At 38.7% G+C, this 19,127-nt stretch overlaps 1 protein-coding gene across 1 annotated transcript; it reads left to right on the top strand.

Annotated features, from left to right (window-relative positions):
- Positions 1–1,250: 1,250 nt before the first annotated feature.
- On the top strand, positions 1,251–15,735 carry GJA1 (gap junction protein alpha 1). The gene is made up of 2 exons (XM_066373352.1): positions 1,251–1,449; positions 12,784–15,735. Exon 2 carries the CDS (start codon positions 12,800–12,802, stop codon positions 13,946–13,948), a length of 1,149 nt encoding a protein of 382 aa, XP_066229449.1. The 5' UTR covers positions 1,251–1,449; positions 12,784–12,799; the 3' UTR covers positions 13,949–15,735.
- Positions 15,736–19,127: the final 3,392 nt, after the last annotated feature.

Genomic DNA, 19,127 nt, shown 5'->3' with positions numbered 1-19,127 from the left:
AGTATATTTAGAGAACGGCATCTAACAGAACATATTTGCCCTCCTTCTTTTTTCTGATATTTGTATTAGCAAGAAAAAGGTAAGGAACATTAAGCCTGTATCAATTTGCTTTCTTTCCAACCAGAATAATGGCCAAGAGATTTCCCTGTCCATCCTTGGGAGCCTCGCAGAAGCCTTGGGGGAGGAGAAGCGTCTTACCACTTGCCACTGGTATGGCATCTGGAGAGGGGCTGCCCACTCTAAGCAAGAGGCCACATGACTCAGGCTATTCTACACCCTAACTCAGGGTGCTGAACAGGAAGAGGCACAGATATGGTGGACAGGCACATAAAAGGATATATGCTCAGCTCCACTGTCACTGGGCAGAAAACTCTGCAGCAAGCTTTAGAGGAGATGGTCTCAAGGAGCTTTAATGATTTGAGGATCCATTAAGGCCAATTTATCACATCAGTATTTCATAAAAACTACCCTGACATTTCACTACAAAACAGATTCGGTTTCTAGTACATTGGCATGAATGGGGGGAGGGGCAAAATATGATAAATTTTCATTCCTTGGAGATCAGATAAGAGATATATCAGAATTTCATAGTCAAAATGTGTTATACATATAAATATAGTTTTGCTAAACTGAAGAAAAGAGTAAACATTCAAAGCAGTCAAGGGGTTGGAAGGTGTATTTGGGATGGACATACCACCATATCTGTCCATTTTTGAAATCTCTCTCCTCTCTCCCATCTCCGCCATTTCCTTTGTTAATTGTCCCTACTTAAAAGAAAAGGAAATAGCTCATCAGATAACTGACAACTACGTTTAACTTCGTACACCTTGGTCAACATGAAACAAATCTGCACTGCCTTTACTCTTTTTCACCATTTTTACTTACTGTAACATGTATATTTTACTTTAGAAAAGTCTGTAGTAGTATAAAATATACAACTAGGTATTATCTCGAGACCTCTGGTGGAACCAGCACTAACCCAAACCAGTCATTGTTATCTGTAAAGAGGAACTACAAGTCGTAGCATTCAAGTCCCTTAATGCTGTCATTTCTCTCATCAGCAAATTTAAACCACAGCTTTATCTCTCGACCTCGCTGCTCCTCCTCGCCTCTTCATCAACACCCGTCCACGATCCCCGGCCTGCTCCCTACCCTTCTCCCCGCCTTTCCTCTGCCCCTCCCCTCTCTCCTAGCCCCTCCTCCTCGTTGAGTCAGTGGCTTGAAACTTTTAAAAGCTCTGTGTTCCAAGTTAGAAAAAAGCTTTTTACGAGGTACCAGCACTTTTCTTTCATTAGGGGGAAGGAGTGAGGAAAGTACCAAGCAGCAGCAGACTTTTAAAACTTTAAATATAGACAGGTCTGAGTGCCTGAACTGACTTTTTCTTTTTACTTCATCCTCCAAGGAGTTGAATCAGTTGGCGTGCCTACTTCACTTCTTTTAAGAGAAAGAGTAAGTTTTTTAAAAAACTTTACCTATTCGTTTCTTTTTCTACAAGTAAAACGTTTCTCAAGTTTTTAAGTGTTGTATAAATGTACTTTTGGCATGATACTGTAAATGCAATGATAAACTTGAAAGTGTTTCTATAGTTTGAAAGTTTAAATTGAACGTTTGGGTTTTGGGGTTTTTTTAAAACTGGTTTTTTATTAACGATGCAACAGGTAAAGTAAGATTTAGATCTTTCTGATTAGAATAAAGCACTATTTTACTGGATATTTGGTTCTTCATTTTTTTTAGTATATTTTTACTTTTTTCGTAATCAGTAACAGTCTAGTTGCTTTGTAACGGGGGGGAGGAGGTTAAGTAGGGGTCTGGAGTGAGAATTTGACTGACAATATCACAAAAATCAAAGTGCAAATTTACTTTGCGTGCTCGCTATAGAATTCTACACTTGTGCTTTTTCATATGGAAATCTTGATTGATGTTCTATATAGCCCTGCAAAGCAAGCTTCTTAACAAAGTGCTTTGTTAAGACCTTGCGGTTACTTGACTTCCACGTGGTCCCTTCCTAGAATTTTCCCCGGTAAACAAAAAGGTATAAAAGTCAGTGTTGTAATATTGAGGTTTTTAAAGCAACAGTAAAGAGTTACTTTGTTTCATCAACCACTGTGGAAAAACGTGAGACCCGCAGGAGAATCACCTTTTACTCCACGTTGGCAATTCAGGAGACGAAACCCCTTGAATGGCTGATGGGTGGTTACTTACAAAGCATTGGGGGTGGGGGGGGATAGACGTTCAGAGAAGAGTGTATGCCAGGGTGCGTTTCCAAAACCGTCTCCGAAAACCGGAGCTCCTAGAAAGAATATGAATCGAAATTCCTTAAACAGCGCCTTAGAGGGAGCTAACTCCCCCACCTCGCTCCCCTCCCCCGCCTTCCGCCTGGCCGAACCTGTAGACCTCAGAGGTCTGGGCAACGCTCTGGAGTGGGAGCTGCCAGTCGGTGAAGATGACGCTGGATTGCCATTAAAAAGGGTGCAATGTCTCTAATGCTCTTATTGGTAACACACGTTCCGTTAGCGTGCTCGCTAAGGATTCCGTCTGTTCTAACTTCACAGACCAAAGCGATTGTTTAGATTTTTGGTATGACCCCGTAGTTTGAACTATTTACGCCGAGAATGCTGAAAAGCGCTAAAAATGAAAGCTTAGCGGAGAGGCCCGGCGCCGGGGAGCGTCCGGCCGCTGCGCGCCCGCGGGCCCGCGGGGCTCCGGCGTCTGGGGCGCGGAGCCTCCAGCCTTCCTCACACGTCAAGCCCTGCGCAGGTCCGAGTTCCGCCACCGACGAGGAAGGGAGAGGGCGATGGGCTGCGGGCCCAGCGGCAAACTAACGCGTGGTTAATTTAATTAAGCATGTCAATCTAATCTCTCTAACCTCTCACCCCCATCCGCAGGTTTTTTGGTTTGGTTTTTTTTTTCTTTTTTCCTTTTGTGAATTCCTACCGGTGGTAAGGAAATCTGAGTACCTTGGGAATTACCGTACTTAAGTTGCACTTGTAACTCTCCTGGAAGTTCTCGAAACTTCTCAAGAATGTAGGGTGAGGTGGGGTCGGGGTCGGGGTTGGGGCCGGACCGGGGCTGGGGTGGGGTGGGGTGGGGTGGAAGTCCCATAATGAAATTAGGAAAGCGTTCATGACGTGTCTAAAGGCAAATCCACGCAGGATTCGGAAACAAACTTGGAGTTCCGAGCAGCGGATCGCCCACACTGTACCCTTAGAGGGTCATCCACATGTTTACTGAGTGAGCATCTCTGACGAGGCTTCTCCTTACCAGCCTCCTTCACAGGCTAAGCCATACCCGCGTTTCTCCAGAAGTGTGAAGTAGGGGTAGGGGGAGCTATAAACTTGGAAAAATAGACATGGCTTAGGCTTTATTTGGAGGTGGGTTTAATTTCTTTTGCTTCCAAACAAGGTTAATAATGAGAAATTACTTCATTTAATCTTCCAGAAAATTAGGCAAACTTGAACTCAGTCAAAAGTAGCCCCCTGGCATTTTAAGAAACGATTATGAGATTTTTTTTTTAATTTATTTTTTTTAAGAAGCCCTATCTTTACTTTTTGTACAGGGACTGCTGGAAATAAAAGCCAGTAGGAATGCAGAGCTCTCATTAAATTAACTCCATCCCCGAGAATGAAATAAGCCAGTTATATAGAAAATACCTCAGGGAAGAGTAATGCATTCTTCTAGGTAGGCCTAATTGATGGAAACTAGACCAATGGCAGGAAGTAGTTTCTGTCCTGGCAGCTGTTGAATTCTGTACCGCTGAAACATGTCCCCCAACATGTGATATGTTTTTGTTCCCAGATTTTGGGTATACGGTAGTTGTCACCTGTCTTTGGCCTGGAAAATGCAGTGGTAGTGTTCTCACTTTTTTTCTTTTTATTGAATTTATTGGGATGACACTGGTTAACAAAATATCCAGGTTTCAGGTGCACAATTCTACAGTACCTTCCTGCACACTGTATTGTGTGTTCACCACCCTAAGTCAAGTCTCTGTCCATCTCCATTTATCCCCCTGCTTCCACTTTCTTCACTGTTGAAACATTCCACATGTTTCTAATACCTTTTGAAGTTTATCAGCACAGCTTCCCTTTGCACTCTGGCCCTCACCCTTTAGAGCGCTGATTCCTAGTTTCTGGCTTTCCCTGGGAAACAAGGTTGCATAGATACTCTGCAGCAAGGATCTAAAAGGGTATGTTTTCAGATACTGACTATCCTGTGTTACTTAAATGTTTCCAATTCTTCATAGAGAAGGAAAATTCATGATAAGAGTGCATTCCTTAGTTTCTCAATATTATCCAGAGATGTTCTTAGGTATGAGCCTCAGAGCCTTTGTATGTGATACTGTAGGAAAGGGAGTGATAGGAAACTCACCAGTGATTAATAATACCTTCTGCTCCACCTTTCCTGTTGTTATGACTTCCCTTCAAGATTCTCAGCTGTTTGAATAGATTGTTGAAACTTGTCCACACACATCAATTCAGCTCTGGAAAAATAGTAATTATCTAGTGTTTACCATTAATGTTAATATTCAGTATAGAGATGTCACATTAAAAACAATTCTCCAGAGTTTCTCTTATGCAGGATGTTAATTATTATTGCTATTATTATTATTTTTTGTATTGATGGGGTAACAACCTAAGTTCTCCACTTTGCCTGTTTAAATTCACTGTTTTGGCTGTGTATATACAAACTATGTTTTGCCAAAATCAAAACACATACCATGGTGAGAGATACACATCTATATAAATAAACTCAATGACTTTAGCCTTAAAAAGTTCCATACTCTTTATCCAAATTTTCCTACCTTTCTAAAAAATATGTTTTATGGAATGCTCAAAATTTACAGTAATATGAAAAGTAGAATGTTCTCTTTTTTCAGCAATTTCTGTGAGCCATTCTATAGGATATGGATTTTTTTGTGTGTGATTTGGGGAAGATGCCTCCAAACAAATACAAAGAAGGCAGACGCTCTTCATGGTCTTTCTCCCTATCAGTTTATAAAGGGCAAATTCTCATAAATCTGTATGGGATTGCCAAAATAACAATACTGTACTCATTGAAGGAGCATCTTGAAAATTAATTTTGATTACCATTAGGAAAGTGTTACTCATTTCTTAGTTGCTATTTTGCTAAAGAAAAGATGCCAAAATTAGAAAATAAATGAGCTATGTTTACATCTAAAGGTCTTCTAATGATTAATATAAATAGCTAAACTTTCCTGAGTTCTTATTAAGAGCTTCCCATGCATGAGTTATCTCATTCAATGCTCATTGAAGAAAATAGACTGTTCTTTATACAGTTGTGAAGGTCCTAGGGGTATGTTTATATGATGACAAAATAACCAGATTGTTCCATAAAAACAGTCAGAACATCAAAAACTAAGAAAAATGTTTTTTAAGTCCATCACTACAACAGAAGAACATGGTTTTTAGCCTGCAACATCTTCTGATACGGTGTGTTTTGTCTAGCGCTCCTGAAAGTAGCCATGAGAACCATGTCAGTGTGGGACTTGGGTGCTAGCTGTGCAACTAGGGAGAGGATTAAATTGTCCCTGGTTGGCAGCTGTCATCCTGTTTTCCGGTGGAGTTCCTCACCCCTTAACCACCATCTTACTATTTTGTGGAGACAGATAGAGGTTGACTGTGTGAGGAGAAGTGAGAGCCACGGAAAGAAAGGCTTATTGGTATGTTTTTCACCCTCCCACAAAAATACCTTATGCAGTTCAATACCACCCGTAAAATATCTGTGGAAGTGTAACAGTATTATTCTTTACAAAGGAAACTTAAGGCAAATAGGGAAGAAGCAGAACTTTAAATTGAATAGATGTTTACATGGCACTTGCTACACCACAGTTAGGCTAACTGTCCAGGTATAAAAAAGCAACGGTTGTGTAATATCTGATGAACTGGGAATATCAGGTACCTGATAAATCATGTAACTGCCTGCCTAGATTGAGATTATACAGTGATGCTATATTAACCAGGGTAAATATAAGATCTTGTTCTTTCTCTTCAGTTCCCCGACTTTCTGCCAAGATTTGTCATCCTTGAAATAGACACAAGTGTAAACAGGCTATTTTTTCTTGCAATTGTGTTTGCTCTCAGTGACAAAATCATGTGGTACAACCAGAGTTAGGATACCACAGAATTGGGGGACAACACCATATTTTTGTTGTTATTTTTAGATTTTAACCTGTAACAATTTAACAGGGATACTGAATAAACGTGTAGGGTACATGTTGCAGTTCTGTGGGCATCCCAGATCACTATGGCTGGTCTAATAAAGTCAAGAAGCTCTTAAAGAGGCATTTTTGGTTGTTGTTGTTTCATTTAATTCAATCTTATTGCTTGCTCAGAAACTGTTTGAAGCATGTTGTTTCAACAAACAGTTCTGTTTCAGCAATTGGCACTTGAAAATTGAACAGTCTGCATAATATGAGATGCTTGCAATACCTTTTTTTTTTCTTACTGTGAAAGTTTCCTTTTCACAGTAAAATTTTAGAAGTTTGGGACACATGCAATTAAGAAAATTCCAAGAAGATAGTAAAAAAAAAAAGGTGTTTTTTTAAACTGGTAAAACCTGGTTGTTTTTGTTTTGTTTTGTATGATACAGGCTCCATTTAATTCACTCAATAGATATTTATTTATTACTCTTTTAAACTCTGTGAATACTGCAGTGAGTGCAAACTCCCTCATGGAGCTCATATTCTTGATGAAGAAAGCAGATAGTGATAACACCTTGGCATGGAGGGAGACAAACAATAAACCTGTAAATATATAATACATCAAATAAGGCTAAGAGCTATTAAGAAAAAAAAAGCCAGACAAGGGGAATAGGAAGTGACAGGGCTGGAGTAATGGCCAATGAGGTTGTGAGCCATGCTGATGGAGGCAGATTAGCTTGTTAGTTTATTTTTTCAAGACCGACTGAGGAGAACAGGTTGGCAAGCAAGTTGACAAGGTGACTGACATGAAACTTAAAGTTACTGTTGAGACCGGGCTAAGAGCAGGAGTGATGGTGAGACTTAGTCCTAGTCTAGGTGGGGGAGGGGCAGTTAGGGGGAGGTAAACCTGTTGTATTTGCTGATTGGTTGAGAGTGGGTTATGATAATTACATGTGAGTACGACTGTTACTAAAGGAACATCAGGTTGCTGTAGCTGGAAGATTGGTCACAACTCAGCCCCACTCAGCCATTTACTGCAAAGGATAGGGGTTTTTACCAAAGTTAAAGACATTACAGGGGTTTACATTTTAGTTTGGGGGCTTAACATTTTTTGGCCTTAGTATATTAGAAACACACTCATGCCATTTTCTTTTCCTGCAAGAAATCCATAAATGATTTTACCAAGAACTTCCATAGACATTTCATTATGCATTTTTAGACTTCATGATTTTATTCTTTCAAATATTAATAACTTTGTCTTCCTTATGTGTTTTCTTTTTTTTCACAGAGACAGAGAGAGTCAGAGAGAGGGATAGATAGGGACAGACAGACAGGAACGGAGAGAGATGAGAAGCATCAATCATCAGTTTTTCGTTGCGACACCTTAGTTGTTCATTGATTGCTTTCTCATATGTGCCTTGACCGTGGGCCTTCAGCAGACTGAGTGACCCCTTGCTCGAGCCAGCGACCGACCTTGGGTCCATGCTGGTGAGCTTTTGCTCAAACCAGATGAGCCTGCGCTCAAACTGGCGACCTCGGGGTCTCGAACCTGGGTCTTTCCGCATCCCAGTCCGACGCTCTATCCACTGTGCCACCGCCTGGTCAGGCATGTGTTTTCTTTTGATCATAAAAAGGTGATAGATATCAAGTCTCAGTTTAGTTTTCAACAGTCCTGTTTACCTTTATTTTAAGTCCCTTCTCTTAATTAATTTACAGTTGTCTCTTGGGGAAAAGCTTTAAAATTGAGAGGAAAATATTTCCTAACCCCAGTAATCATGAGGACATTAGTGAGATGAAGTGACTTGACTGCAGCTTTGCCACAGTGATTTGTTTTTAAGGCTCTGGCAAAAGAGATAGTCAAAAGTCACTTAAAAGTGAAGCTTTATTTTTATTTTGAATGAGCTATCTGAGTCCTTTTGCTTTTGGGAACAGCGAGATCGGTGGAGTGAGTGACCTGACACGTGGGGCTGGAGGGACAGGAATGGGCGAGTCCTGTCCCCAGGTGTCCAGATAGCCTCTGCTCTTCATTCTGCGCCCCCCCCCAACCCCAACTTTTTAGATATTCTCTATCCCTTTTTGTTTTTCTGAATATTTTGAACAACAGAGCACCAAAATTGTCAAGAAATCATTATTTGCCTTCTGGCCTGAAACCTTACTTTAGAATCACTGGTGCATTTTTGTTTGTTTAAGTAATGAAAAGCACCTGACTAGGCGGTGGTGCAGTGGATAGAGCGTCGGACTGGGGTGTGGAAGGACCCAGGTTTGAGATCCCGAGGTCGCCAGCTTGAGTGCAGGCATCTGGTTTGAGCGAAGCTCACCAGCTTGGACCCAAGGTCGCTGGCTCCAGCAAGGGGTTACTCGGTCTGCTGAAGGCCCGTGGTCAAGGCACACATGACAAAGCAATCAATGAACAACTAAGGTGTCGCAACGAAAAACTGATGATTGATGTTTCTCATCTCTCTCTGTTCCTGTGTGTCTGTCCCTATCCCTCTCTCTGACTCTCTCTCTGTCCCTGTAAAAAAAAAAAAAAGAAAGAAACGAAAAGCTTATTTCTAATGCTCCTCTCCCCCGAAAATCAGATTCATTCAGACTGATGAGTGCTAAGAATGTATTTTTTTTAATTCATTGATATAAGAGAGAAAGAAACATTCGTTTGTTGATCCACTTATTTAATGCATTCATTGGTTAATTATTGTACATGCCCTGACCGAGACAGGGGATCCAATTTGCAATCTCGCCATATCAGGACAACACTAACCAACGGAGCTCCCTGGCCAGGGCAGGAATGTATGTTTTCAGCAATTGCTGCCAAGTGATTGTGATGTAATTCAGAGACCAGACTGTAAAGAGAACTGAGGGTTGTTGAGCAGTTCACACTAGGGGGTGCCTGTGGCTTTTGGCCTCTAGTCTAGATCAGATAGAAAATGTGATCTAGTGATACAAAGAAAGCAGAAAAAGGGGAAGGGTGGTCCAACTGCTGGCAAGCATTGACTTAATGCAAATTTTGCACAGCTCCTTAACCTAATCATCATTCTACATGTACAGTTTCAACTTTGAAACTTGGAAGTGAAGGCATGAGGTTTTCTCATATATCAAAAAGAAAATATACTTGTGTTTTGGTGACTATGAATGAGGTATATATATATATAGTTTGTAAATCAATGCCAGGCATTCTGTAGACATATAATTTTGCTTTAAAAAAATAAAAACTACATTAATTCTTCAACTAAAACTATTAAAAAATGAAAATATTAAAGGAGCAAGCATTTGACAGAATTTTTGATTCACAACAAAGTGAACAACTATCAAAAACAGGTTACAATTTTTGTTACCTCTCTGAGAATCACAAGCATAAGCCATCACATTAAACATTATCTGATGATCTGTATGATAGTGATAATGACAGGTAGCTACATTTTACAGGATGCTAGGTGTCCAACTGGATAATTCATCTTATTTAGATGAAAGAGTATAACTCATTACTGCAAATAAAAATGGGGAGAGGCTTAAAGAAAAGATAGCTTTTGCAATTAAGTTGTTGGTGTATTAATAAAGAACTACTATCTAGTGACTTGTCCAGTGGCCTGATTCATGAAACTGAAGTTAGTAGTTAATTAGCACAAACATCCATGCAATCATATTTTACTTGGAATACTGATCAAACATTGACGAAAATGACCACTGCTCAGTGTGCCTGTCATATTTCTAAATAAGTTAAGTTTGTCCTGACCTTGATCATTGCATAAAAGTGATATGTGTGCCAACAATTTATCATTTTACACTTGTTTGTCCCCTCCACCCCTCCCCGCAATGGGAATATCTGAGCAAAAACAGATGACACTGGCAAAATATTGTAATTCACTACAAACAGAGTTAGGGCCAATTTACACATCATCACATAGAAACTGTCTATTGATATAATTTCAAAAATTCTACTATTTTGTTTGATCCTCCTGGACTGTTCTTATTCCTTCCCAATGTGGTATTTTCTGCTACATTGAAGGTTTCTTTCTTTTATGTTCTCTCACCATCAAACTGTTCATCAAAGCTAAATTACTCTCTGACACTTCAAGCCTTCCCATGGCTATTTAACCCTCTTTGGTCAACCTTACAAGCCTTTGTTCTTGTTTGACTACTCTTTTCATACATCAATTTTACTAAGTTGTGACTACAGAATCTAAAGTGGCTTTTTCTAAAAGTAGAAGGGAAGCTCCCTTTTTATGGCCACTGGGAGAGTGTTATTTCTGTGACCTGCTCAGTCACCTCCCACACCTACCACTGCATTCTTTGGCACCAGTCTCTAGGCTGTCCTCAAAGATATCTATTGCCTGCTAATTTAGATAGTTAGTGCACAGTTTCACTTTATGGAGCCCATCTCTTTGTTTCATTCAGGAAATCACAGGCCGGATTTCCATTTCATTTTTTCTGTCTCTGTAGCCAGGAAGTGCACGCATTAGACAGAAATGTAACGTCAGGTGGCGGGGAAGAAGACTTCTCTGGATTTCATCTATTTCCTCTAAGGCGAAGATGGCTCAAAGTTCATACCAGATGAGAAGCCTCTTTATGTTCAAATAATGAATATAATTCTAAGAAGCCTATATAATCCTAGTTTTAGTTACACTATTTAAAAGTCATTACTAAGCTCCTGGAAAGTCTGTACTTTAGTTGTTTTTGATTATTAAATAATATTTGAGTACTTCATCCTCTTTTAAATCCTCCAATTACTACTCTCTGTTCAAAATTAGACTATGTTTTCTATGCCTGCCACATGTAAAGTTATTTCTTTTTCCCCAGCATTTAGCCCTCACTAAGATTACATATATCAAAGCATGGAAAAATCTCTAGCTGTAAACCAGCTTTATTATCATTTTATAGTCAGTGTAATGCATTGGGAAGCCTTGAACATGGACATGGGATCAAGTTTTCTTTTGGCTCTATTGATAGCTAAATGTTTTCTGTACCCTTAAGACCTCAATTTTCATCAGTTAAATGAAACACCACCACTTAGAAGTATAAAGTGAAATTGATAAATAACTTTTGGAATATCAGCTATCTCTACAGACTAGAGTCTTTTTCTCCTCGCCAATAATGGGCATGTTCTAGGCTTAGATAATTAATTAGGTATTGACAGGAAATTTAGGTGTTGTATCGGCTGAGAGCCCAAAACTCAGGTAGGGAAACTGCAGTATACAGCAATAAAAAGATGAAAATCAGTCATTTTTGCTAGAGATAAACTTTAAAGTGGTTTGTTCTTTTTATTTTCCAGCCTATAATTAGGAGACAAACTTTTACTTGAAAAAAATTTTAAAGATTTTATTTATTCATTTTAAAGAGAAGAGAGAGAGAAAGAGAAGGGTGGGAGGAGCAAGAAGCATCAACTTTCACTTGTGCCTTGACCAGGCAAGCCCAGGGTTTCAAACTGGCGACCTCAGCATTCCAGGTCGATGCTTTGTCCACTGCACCATCACAGGCCAGAACTTTTACTTGAAATATAATGGGTATTTAGTTTTTGTTTTTTAAAGTAGGTTCCCACATACATTGTGTCAAAATGGTGGGATTCAGTACAACATATTTTTCTTTGGACTGAAGACAGACTCTGAGCCACATAAGTCACTGCTTATGAAGAAACAGAAATACAAATGATTACAATATACAGAATGCACAAATTCTACTTGAAATACGAAGGAGAAACATTTCAGAGTACATTTAGGAATAAAGTGCTATATAGTAAGGTTGAGGTATGGAAACAGCTTATATATGTCTATCTGCATGGATATGTATGTTTATGGGCATCCTCACCTCAGTTTTTAGATACAAGAATTTCTGAATAACGTATCATCAGCATTTTACTTAGGCATGCATCCAAACACAGGACTACCGGGCAAGAACTGTCCTCATTCATCAGACGGATAAAATAAGCAGAGGCACTTAGCAGACAGACAGCTCTTTAAATCACGTTCAGAGGCAGTGGTTGAAACTAATACATTTTCACAGGTTAAGACTGAAACTTACTTGGCTCATAGGCTCTGCTGCTTAAGTTTTACTGTATCGAGAAAATTGTAATACCTCTTCTGGGAGGCATGGGACAGAAAGAGTTTACACTTTTTTTTTTTTCCTGAAGTAAGAAGTGAGGAGGTAGAGAGACTTCCCACATGTGCCTCACCGGGATCCACCTGGTATACCCACTAGGGGGCGATGCTCTGCCCATCTGGGGCATTGCTCTATTGCAACTGGAGCCATTCTAGCTCCTGAGGTGGAGACCACTGAACCGTCCTCAGCACCCAGGCCAACTTAGCTCCAATGGAGCCTTTGCTGCGTGGGAGAAGAAAAGAGAGACAGAGAGAAAGGAGAGGGGGAAGGGTGGAGAAGCAGATGAGCGGCCTCTCCTATGTGCCCTGGCCAGGAATCGAACCTGGAACTCTTACACACCAGGATGATGCTCTACCGCTAAGCAAACCGGCCAGTGGTTGTTTTTTTTTGTTGTTGTTGTTGTTGTTTTTTTGGAAGCTTGCTAAAAAAGATCCAAAACCTTTTACAGTATTTTTGACCATATGCTGAAATGAGCCTATATTAAGCTAACAATTTGCAGTCTATGATCATTCAGTTGTCTTTTTGTTTCTTTTCAGACGGCGCCCAGACAACATGGGTGACTGGAGTGCCTTAGGCAAACTCCTTGACAAGGTTCAAGCCTATTCCACTGCCGGAGGGAAGGTGTGGCTGTCTGTCCTTTTCATTTTCCGAATCCTGCTACTGGGAACAGCGGTTGAGTCAGCCTGGGGTGATGAGCAGTCTGCCTTTCGTTGTAACACTCAGCAACCTGGTTGTGAAAACGTCTGCTATGACAAGTCCTTCCCAATCTCTCACGTGCGCTTCTGGGTCCTGCAGATCATCTTTGTGTCCGTTCCCACTCTCTTGTACCTGGCTCATGTGTTCTACGTGATGCGAAAGGAAGAGAAGCTGAACAAGAGAGAGGAGGAACTCAAAGTTGCTCAAACAGATGGTATGAATGTGGATATGCACCTGAAGCAGATTGAAATAAAGAAGTTCAAATATGGGATTGAAGAGCACGGCAAGGTGAAAATGCGAGGGGGCTTGCTGCGAACCTACATCATTAGCATCCTCTTCAAGTCTGTCTTCGAGGTGGCCTTCTTGATGATCCAGTGGTACATCTATGGGTTCAGCTTAAGTGCCGTTTACACTTGCAAAAGAGAACCCTGCCCACATCAGGTGGACTGCTTCCTTTCTCGTCCCACGGAGAAAACCATCTTCATCATCTTCATGCTGGTAGTGTCTTTGGTGTCTCTTGCCCTGAACATCATCGAACTCTTCTACGTCTTCTTCAAGGGTGTTAAGGATCGTGTGAAGGGGAAGAGCGATCCATACCATGCTACCACTGGCCCACTGAGCCCCTCTAAAGACTGTGGCTCTCCAAAATACACTTATTTCAATGGCTGCTCCTCACCAACCGCTCCCCTCTCGCCTATGTCTCCTCCTGGGTACAAGCTGGTTACTGGAGATAGAAACAATTCTTCATGTCGCAATTACAACAAACAAGCAAGTGAGCAAAACTGGGCTAATTACAGTGCTGAACAAAATCGAATGGGACAGGCAGGAAGCACCATCTCCAACTCCCACGCACAGCCTTTTGACTTCCCTGATGACAACCAGAATTCTAAAAAACTGGCTGCTGGGCACGAACTACAACCACTAGCCATTGTGGACCAGCGGCCTTCCAGCAGAGCCAGCAGTCGCGCCAGCAGCCGACCTCGGCCTGATGACCTGGAGATCTAGATCCAGGCTTGAGCATCAAGATTCCACTCAATTGTGGAGAAGCAAAAGGTGCTGTAGAAAGTGCACCTTAGGTGTTCATTTTTTTTTTCCAGTGGAGGTGGTACTCAATAGCCTTCATCATGAGGCTTAGAAAACACAAAGATATTAGAATACCTGGGTTCATTGGGGGTGTTTGGGATAGGTGGGTGGAGAGGGAGGGGATAGGAAGGTACATTGTGGTATTTAATGTAGTCGATTCAAAGGACTGAAGTTCTAAATAAAAGTTTCATTTAGGTGATACATAGATAAGAGTTTTTTTCTCCCCTTCCCCTACCCCCTGCCCCCGCAACCTCATACCATTAAGAATAGTTCTATGTATGTGAAAAGAGTGGATGATATTTTTGACTAAATACTTTTCTGTTTTACCAAGAAACTGAAATAACTTTGTCCAGAAAAAAAAAAAAAAAAAAAGCCTTTCTGAACCTCTTAATATTATTTTTTTTTATCAAGAAAAAGGTGGAAGGTTCTTATGTCCCTGTTAAAACATTCCAAGGTTAAAATTTGCACTTTGACGGTAAGCTTTCTAGGCCTGACCCTCCCTATGGCAGTGGACTTGTACTACTATATATTGTATTCTTGGTATCAGCTAAAAGTTCAGACAAAGCCCACAGGAAGAGACTTTCCATGCATTTGCAAATCTCAGCCAAGTTATATGTACCTTTTTTACATCCACTCATATTTTTGCCATCACTTTTCATCATTCCTCAATTACGATTCATATTCATTTAATGATTTCTGTAAACATTTTTAAAACAGTTGAGATGTCACTTAACATTTTTTGAGTTGAGTCAGGGAAGCAAGCCATGTTCAATATTTAACAATCACTTGTATGTGTATGTGTGTGGAAGAGTGTGTTTTATTTGTCATGTATTGGTACAAACAGATACAGTACAAACTCACACAGATTTGAAAATAATGCACCCACAGTGTTCAAATTTGAACCTTTCTCATGGATTTTGTGGTGTGGGCCAATAATGGTGTTTACATTATATAATTCCTGCTGTGCAAATAAAGCACACTTTTTTTCCTAAAATGTTTTTCCCCATGTATCCTGTTATGGATACTGGTTTTGTTAAATATAGTTCTTTTTTTCCCTTTTTTCTTTTTCTTTTTTTATTTTTAGAATATAGCAGTAAATGCTATTGCTGAAATGAATGATTTTTTTTTTCTGAAATGTAATCAATGATGCTTGAATGATAGAATTTTAGTACTGTAAACAGGCTTTAGTAATTAATGTGAGAAACTTAGAAGAAATGCTTAGAGTGGACGATTAAGTGTGCCTAAATGATTTTTGCAGTAACTGTTATTCTTGGTTTTGTCCTACTTAATGCACATTAATTCAGAACTTGTTTTCTGTTATTAGTTTGACAGTCTTTTGGAGTGACCAGCAACTTTGATGTTTGCACTAAGATTTTATTTGGTATGCAAGAGAGATCGAAGGAGGTTCAGTAGTACACATGTAACTAATTTATTTGAAATGTATCTTAAATAAATCTTCCAGTTTCTTCAAATGCATTCTTAAAACTCATCACAGATGATTAGTGAAAATGCAGAGTATCATACTTCCCTTCTTGCATGTCATCTACATAAACAGTTTTGTACAATGAGAAATGCTAATCTGTTTGACATTCCATGTTAAACTACTGTCATTCATGTTCAGCTTCGTTGCATGTAACGTAGACCTAGTCCATCAGATCATGTGTTCTGGAGAGTGTTCTTTATTCAATAAAGTTTTAATTTAGTGTAAAGGCAGTCTCTATAACCTGTGTGATTTTAAACCTCTTATTGCATCTATTCACTATTATCAAAGACATTTCTTTTGTTTATGAGTATTTGGGAAAATAAGATTCACAAGATTCAAAAATCTTTGAAGTGACAATATTTATCATTAATTAGGTTTAGTGCAACATCATTTTTAGATATTTATTCAACTGAGAAGAAGATAAAATATATCAACATTATCATTTTTAGATATTTATTCAACTGAGAAGAAGATAAAATATATGTGTTAAATTTGGAATATATCCAATTCATGAACTGTATGAATAAGTTTAAAATAAAATACTATTGAGTAATTTAGAAGATCCATGCATGACAAAAGTAAGTATAAAAAAAGACAAATATGCTTATTTGAAGACACTAAAAATAATATTACAAATATAATAATATGTATATAATTTTTATATAATATATTCAGAAAATAATATTTAAAAAATTCTTAGCACCCAAGGAAAACTAGACCATTAGAGAGAGTAGAACAATTCTGAGCAATTAATAATATTCTCTAGTTTTAAATATTAAGTATAATAACATTTTAAGTCACATTTCAAGAATGTTTAACTTATTAAAATTGACTACATAAACATTTTAACACAAAGCCAACTAGTAGATTATTGGAACAAAAAAAATACTAATTTAGAAATAATGTAGTCCAATTCAGTTGTTTCTTTTTTTTTCTATTTTGATGAAGAAAGGTTTTAAGATTTTCCTAAAGTCAAAGGATTATCTAATAAACAGTTTTCTAGTCAAATAATATGATTAGTACTGGCAACAGTTCAAGTATTATTTGCCTGGCTGAAAACTAATGGGAGACGCAGGTTTTCTGTGCCTGGTGTGCTTGTATTTGCTATGGGTAACAGAGAAACTGATTTGCGTATGTGTTTGCGTATCCTACACAAGCAGGGTTCACTGGGTATAGATGGACTAAATGATTAATACTACTGAATGGTAAAGCAGTAAGGTGGAGTTAAAAATGGGTTTCTAATGTTTGCGTGTGGAGGTGGGAGGGCAAACTATATCTTTGAGAAGTAGTTATAGCCCATCCTAAACATTTCCCAACTTGAAAGCTTTTCACAGTTTAAATGAGTATTTAAGCATATTATGAGTATGCAGTCTTAAATTATAAAAGTATATGAAATAAAAAAATCAAGCCTCTCACCTCTCCTTATGTGCCAACATACACATTAGAGAAGTTCTAATTCCCCAAAGAAATTACTGTGGAAAGTTGCAGATACCAGGCACTTTGTTGAGTAGTGGTCATTCTTAGAATTGACTACACAGTCCCTGCCCCGTGAAGCTGACAATTTCAATACTTACAGAAGTTTTTAAAATGATACTTCACTCTTTATTTTGCTTTTCTTATTTGGCTGCCTGCTTTCCACAGCTAAAAATTGCAAGGGAACTGTGCAGTTTCCACAAATACTTATATAATACAATTTTTGCATGAAATTTTATATTAAAAGATTGAAAATTTTGAATCATCTAGAAATAGTAGAACTTTCTGAGATGGTGGACATGTTTTCTTCTGTTCACTGGTAGCCACTAGCCACACAGCTATTGAGCACTTGAAATGTGACCACTGAGTGTAAAAAATGAATGAATTTTATTTTATTTTAATAGCCATTTGTGGCTAATGACTATCATTGAGCAGTAAAGTTCTAGAACCTGCTAGGGAATAAAAAGGTTAATATTGGTTGGAAATTGAGGCTAGGACAGTCATGTTAGAAATGGAAATAGGAAAGATAAATGTCCTTTTTATAATCTTAACTATTTCCTGTAAATAGTAACACACTCGTAAGCAAAGCCTCTGCTTTTATATAAAATTCCCTAGTCTTTGGTTAATCATATGTTTTATATTACCATTGTTTTACTTCAGAATTTTATATACAAACTTATGCTGCCTATTTTTAAAAGTGGTAGGATTCTCTAATGTCTTCAAATATTGGGAAGAAGGCCAGTGCCCTTATTTGGTTCGGAGCATTATCACCCTAGCCCCTGTGGGTCTTTATTAAGCTTCCAGGCCATGGGCTGTTTTTTTACCTTATTTTGAGAAAATTGCTGAACCTCAACCTGCCCAGGGTGCTAGTTCCCTGCCCACAGCACCGCCTCTCCTAAAAATACCAAACTGCAAATTCCAACATGCCAAAACATCTGGGCTTTATTCTTGGAGGGAGAGCAAAATAATGAAGTTTGGGGGCTTATTAAAGTCTTAAAGTGAGTTCTCTTTATAAACAGCACACCAACAGTGTAGAAACATGTTTATACTCTTTACTAGGCTCGGAGATTCTGTTTCTACCTTTTCTTGGTTGGGCAAATCCAGCTGAGCCCTTGGCATGTCAGAATTTGCAGCTGGCAATTTTCAGAACTCAAGAGCAGACGTGGAACAAACACTGTAGAAACAATGCTTCAAGAAGAAGGGAATAAGGAGAGTATCCTGTAAAGAAGAACGCTAATATGGAAGAAAAAAATTTACATTTGTTCCTTGACCTTCAAAAATGTTGAAATTTTAAGTCAGATTATTCTGGTCTCCGGATGTTTCTTTCAACAACCAAATGCTTATTTGGGCTATGACGTGTAGAGTAATTTCAGTGCCCACACACTTTTCTGTTAAATATAAAAACTGTCTCAAGAGGCACCCACTTTAGAAAGCAAACCCTGGGCTCGAGTCTTATTTAATGCATTGAGCCATCTGCCCCTATGCAATATGGAAGGAAATGGAGCCTGTCATTTATACTAGAGTCTCTTGTGAGTCAGTTACTCTTTACAAAACCATGCATCAGAATTAGTATAGTCAGTAAAATAGTTTTTAGTTGCTTTGGTAGCAAAAACCTTGAGGGTAATGTTGTTTTTATAGTGAACAAAGAGAAGTGTAAAAGTGTCAATTGTTTTTTTAAAAATTGAGTCAGTTATATATTTCATATGTTCCCGTACATTTATTAATTCTGTTACCTAATTTAGAAACCCATCCCTTTGAAAATTAAAACTAACCATAAGCCTACATTGTGAAAAATGACTACAATTCAGGTGAACTCAAATAACTTTAGACAATGAATAGTAAAATGTTGAGATTTATTAAAATGAGACTGGAATCCTCAACTCCAGGCAATCTCAGAGTATAAATGAAATGGCCATTGCTTTTGAAGACTTACTGTGAATGTGGGTCAAGTTCAAGTTAGTTCCTCAACTCAGAGCAACTGAAATTAAATTGACCTTTATAATTCTCTACCATATTAATTTCTAGTCATCCAAGCTACTCACTATATAAAGACTTATTTAAAGATAGATACAACTGGAGAACTAGTGAAAGAAAATGTTTGTTCTGAGACAACTTTCCATGTTTTGGCCAAGCTTGTCAATGACT

Source organism: Saccopteryx leptura, chromosome 3, assembly GCF_036850995.1.
Source record: "Saccopteryx leptura isolate mSacLep1 chromosome 3, mSacLep1_pri_phased_curated, whole genome shotgun sequence".
Taxonomy (NCBI): Eukaryota; Metazoa; Chordata; class Mammalia; order Chiroptera; family Emballonuridae; genus Saccopteryx; species Saccopteryx leptura.
The sequence above is the reverse complement of the archived record's forward strand: the minus strand, read 5'-3'. Positions and strand labels throughout refer to the sequence as shown.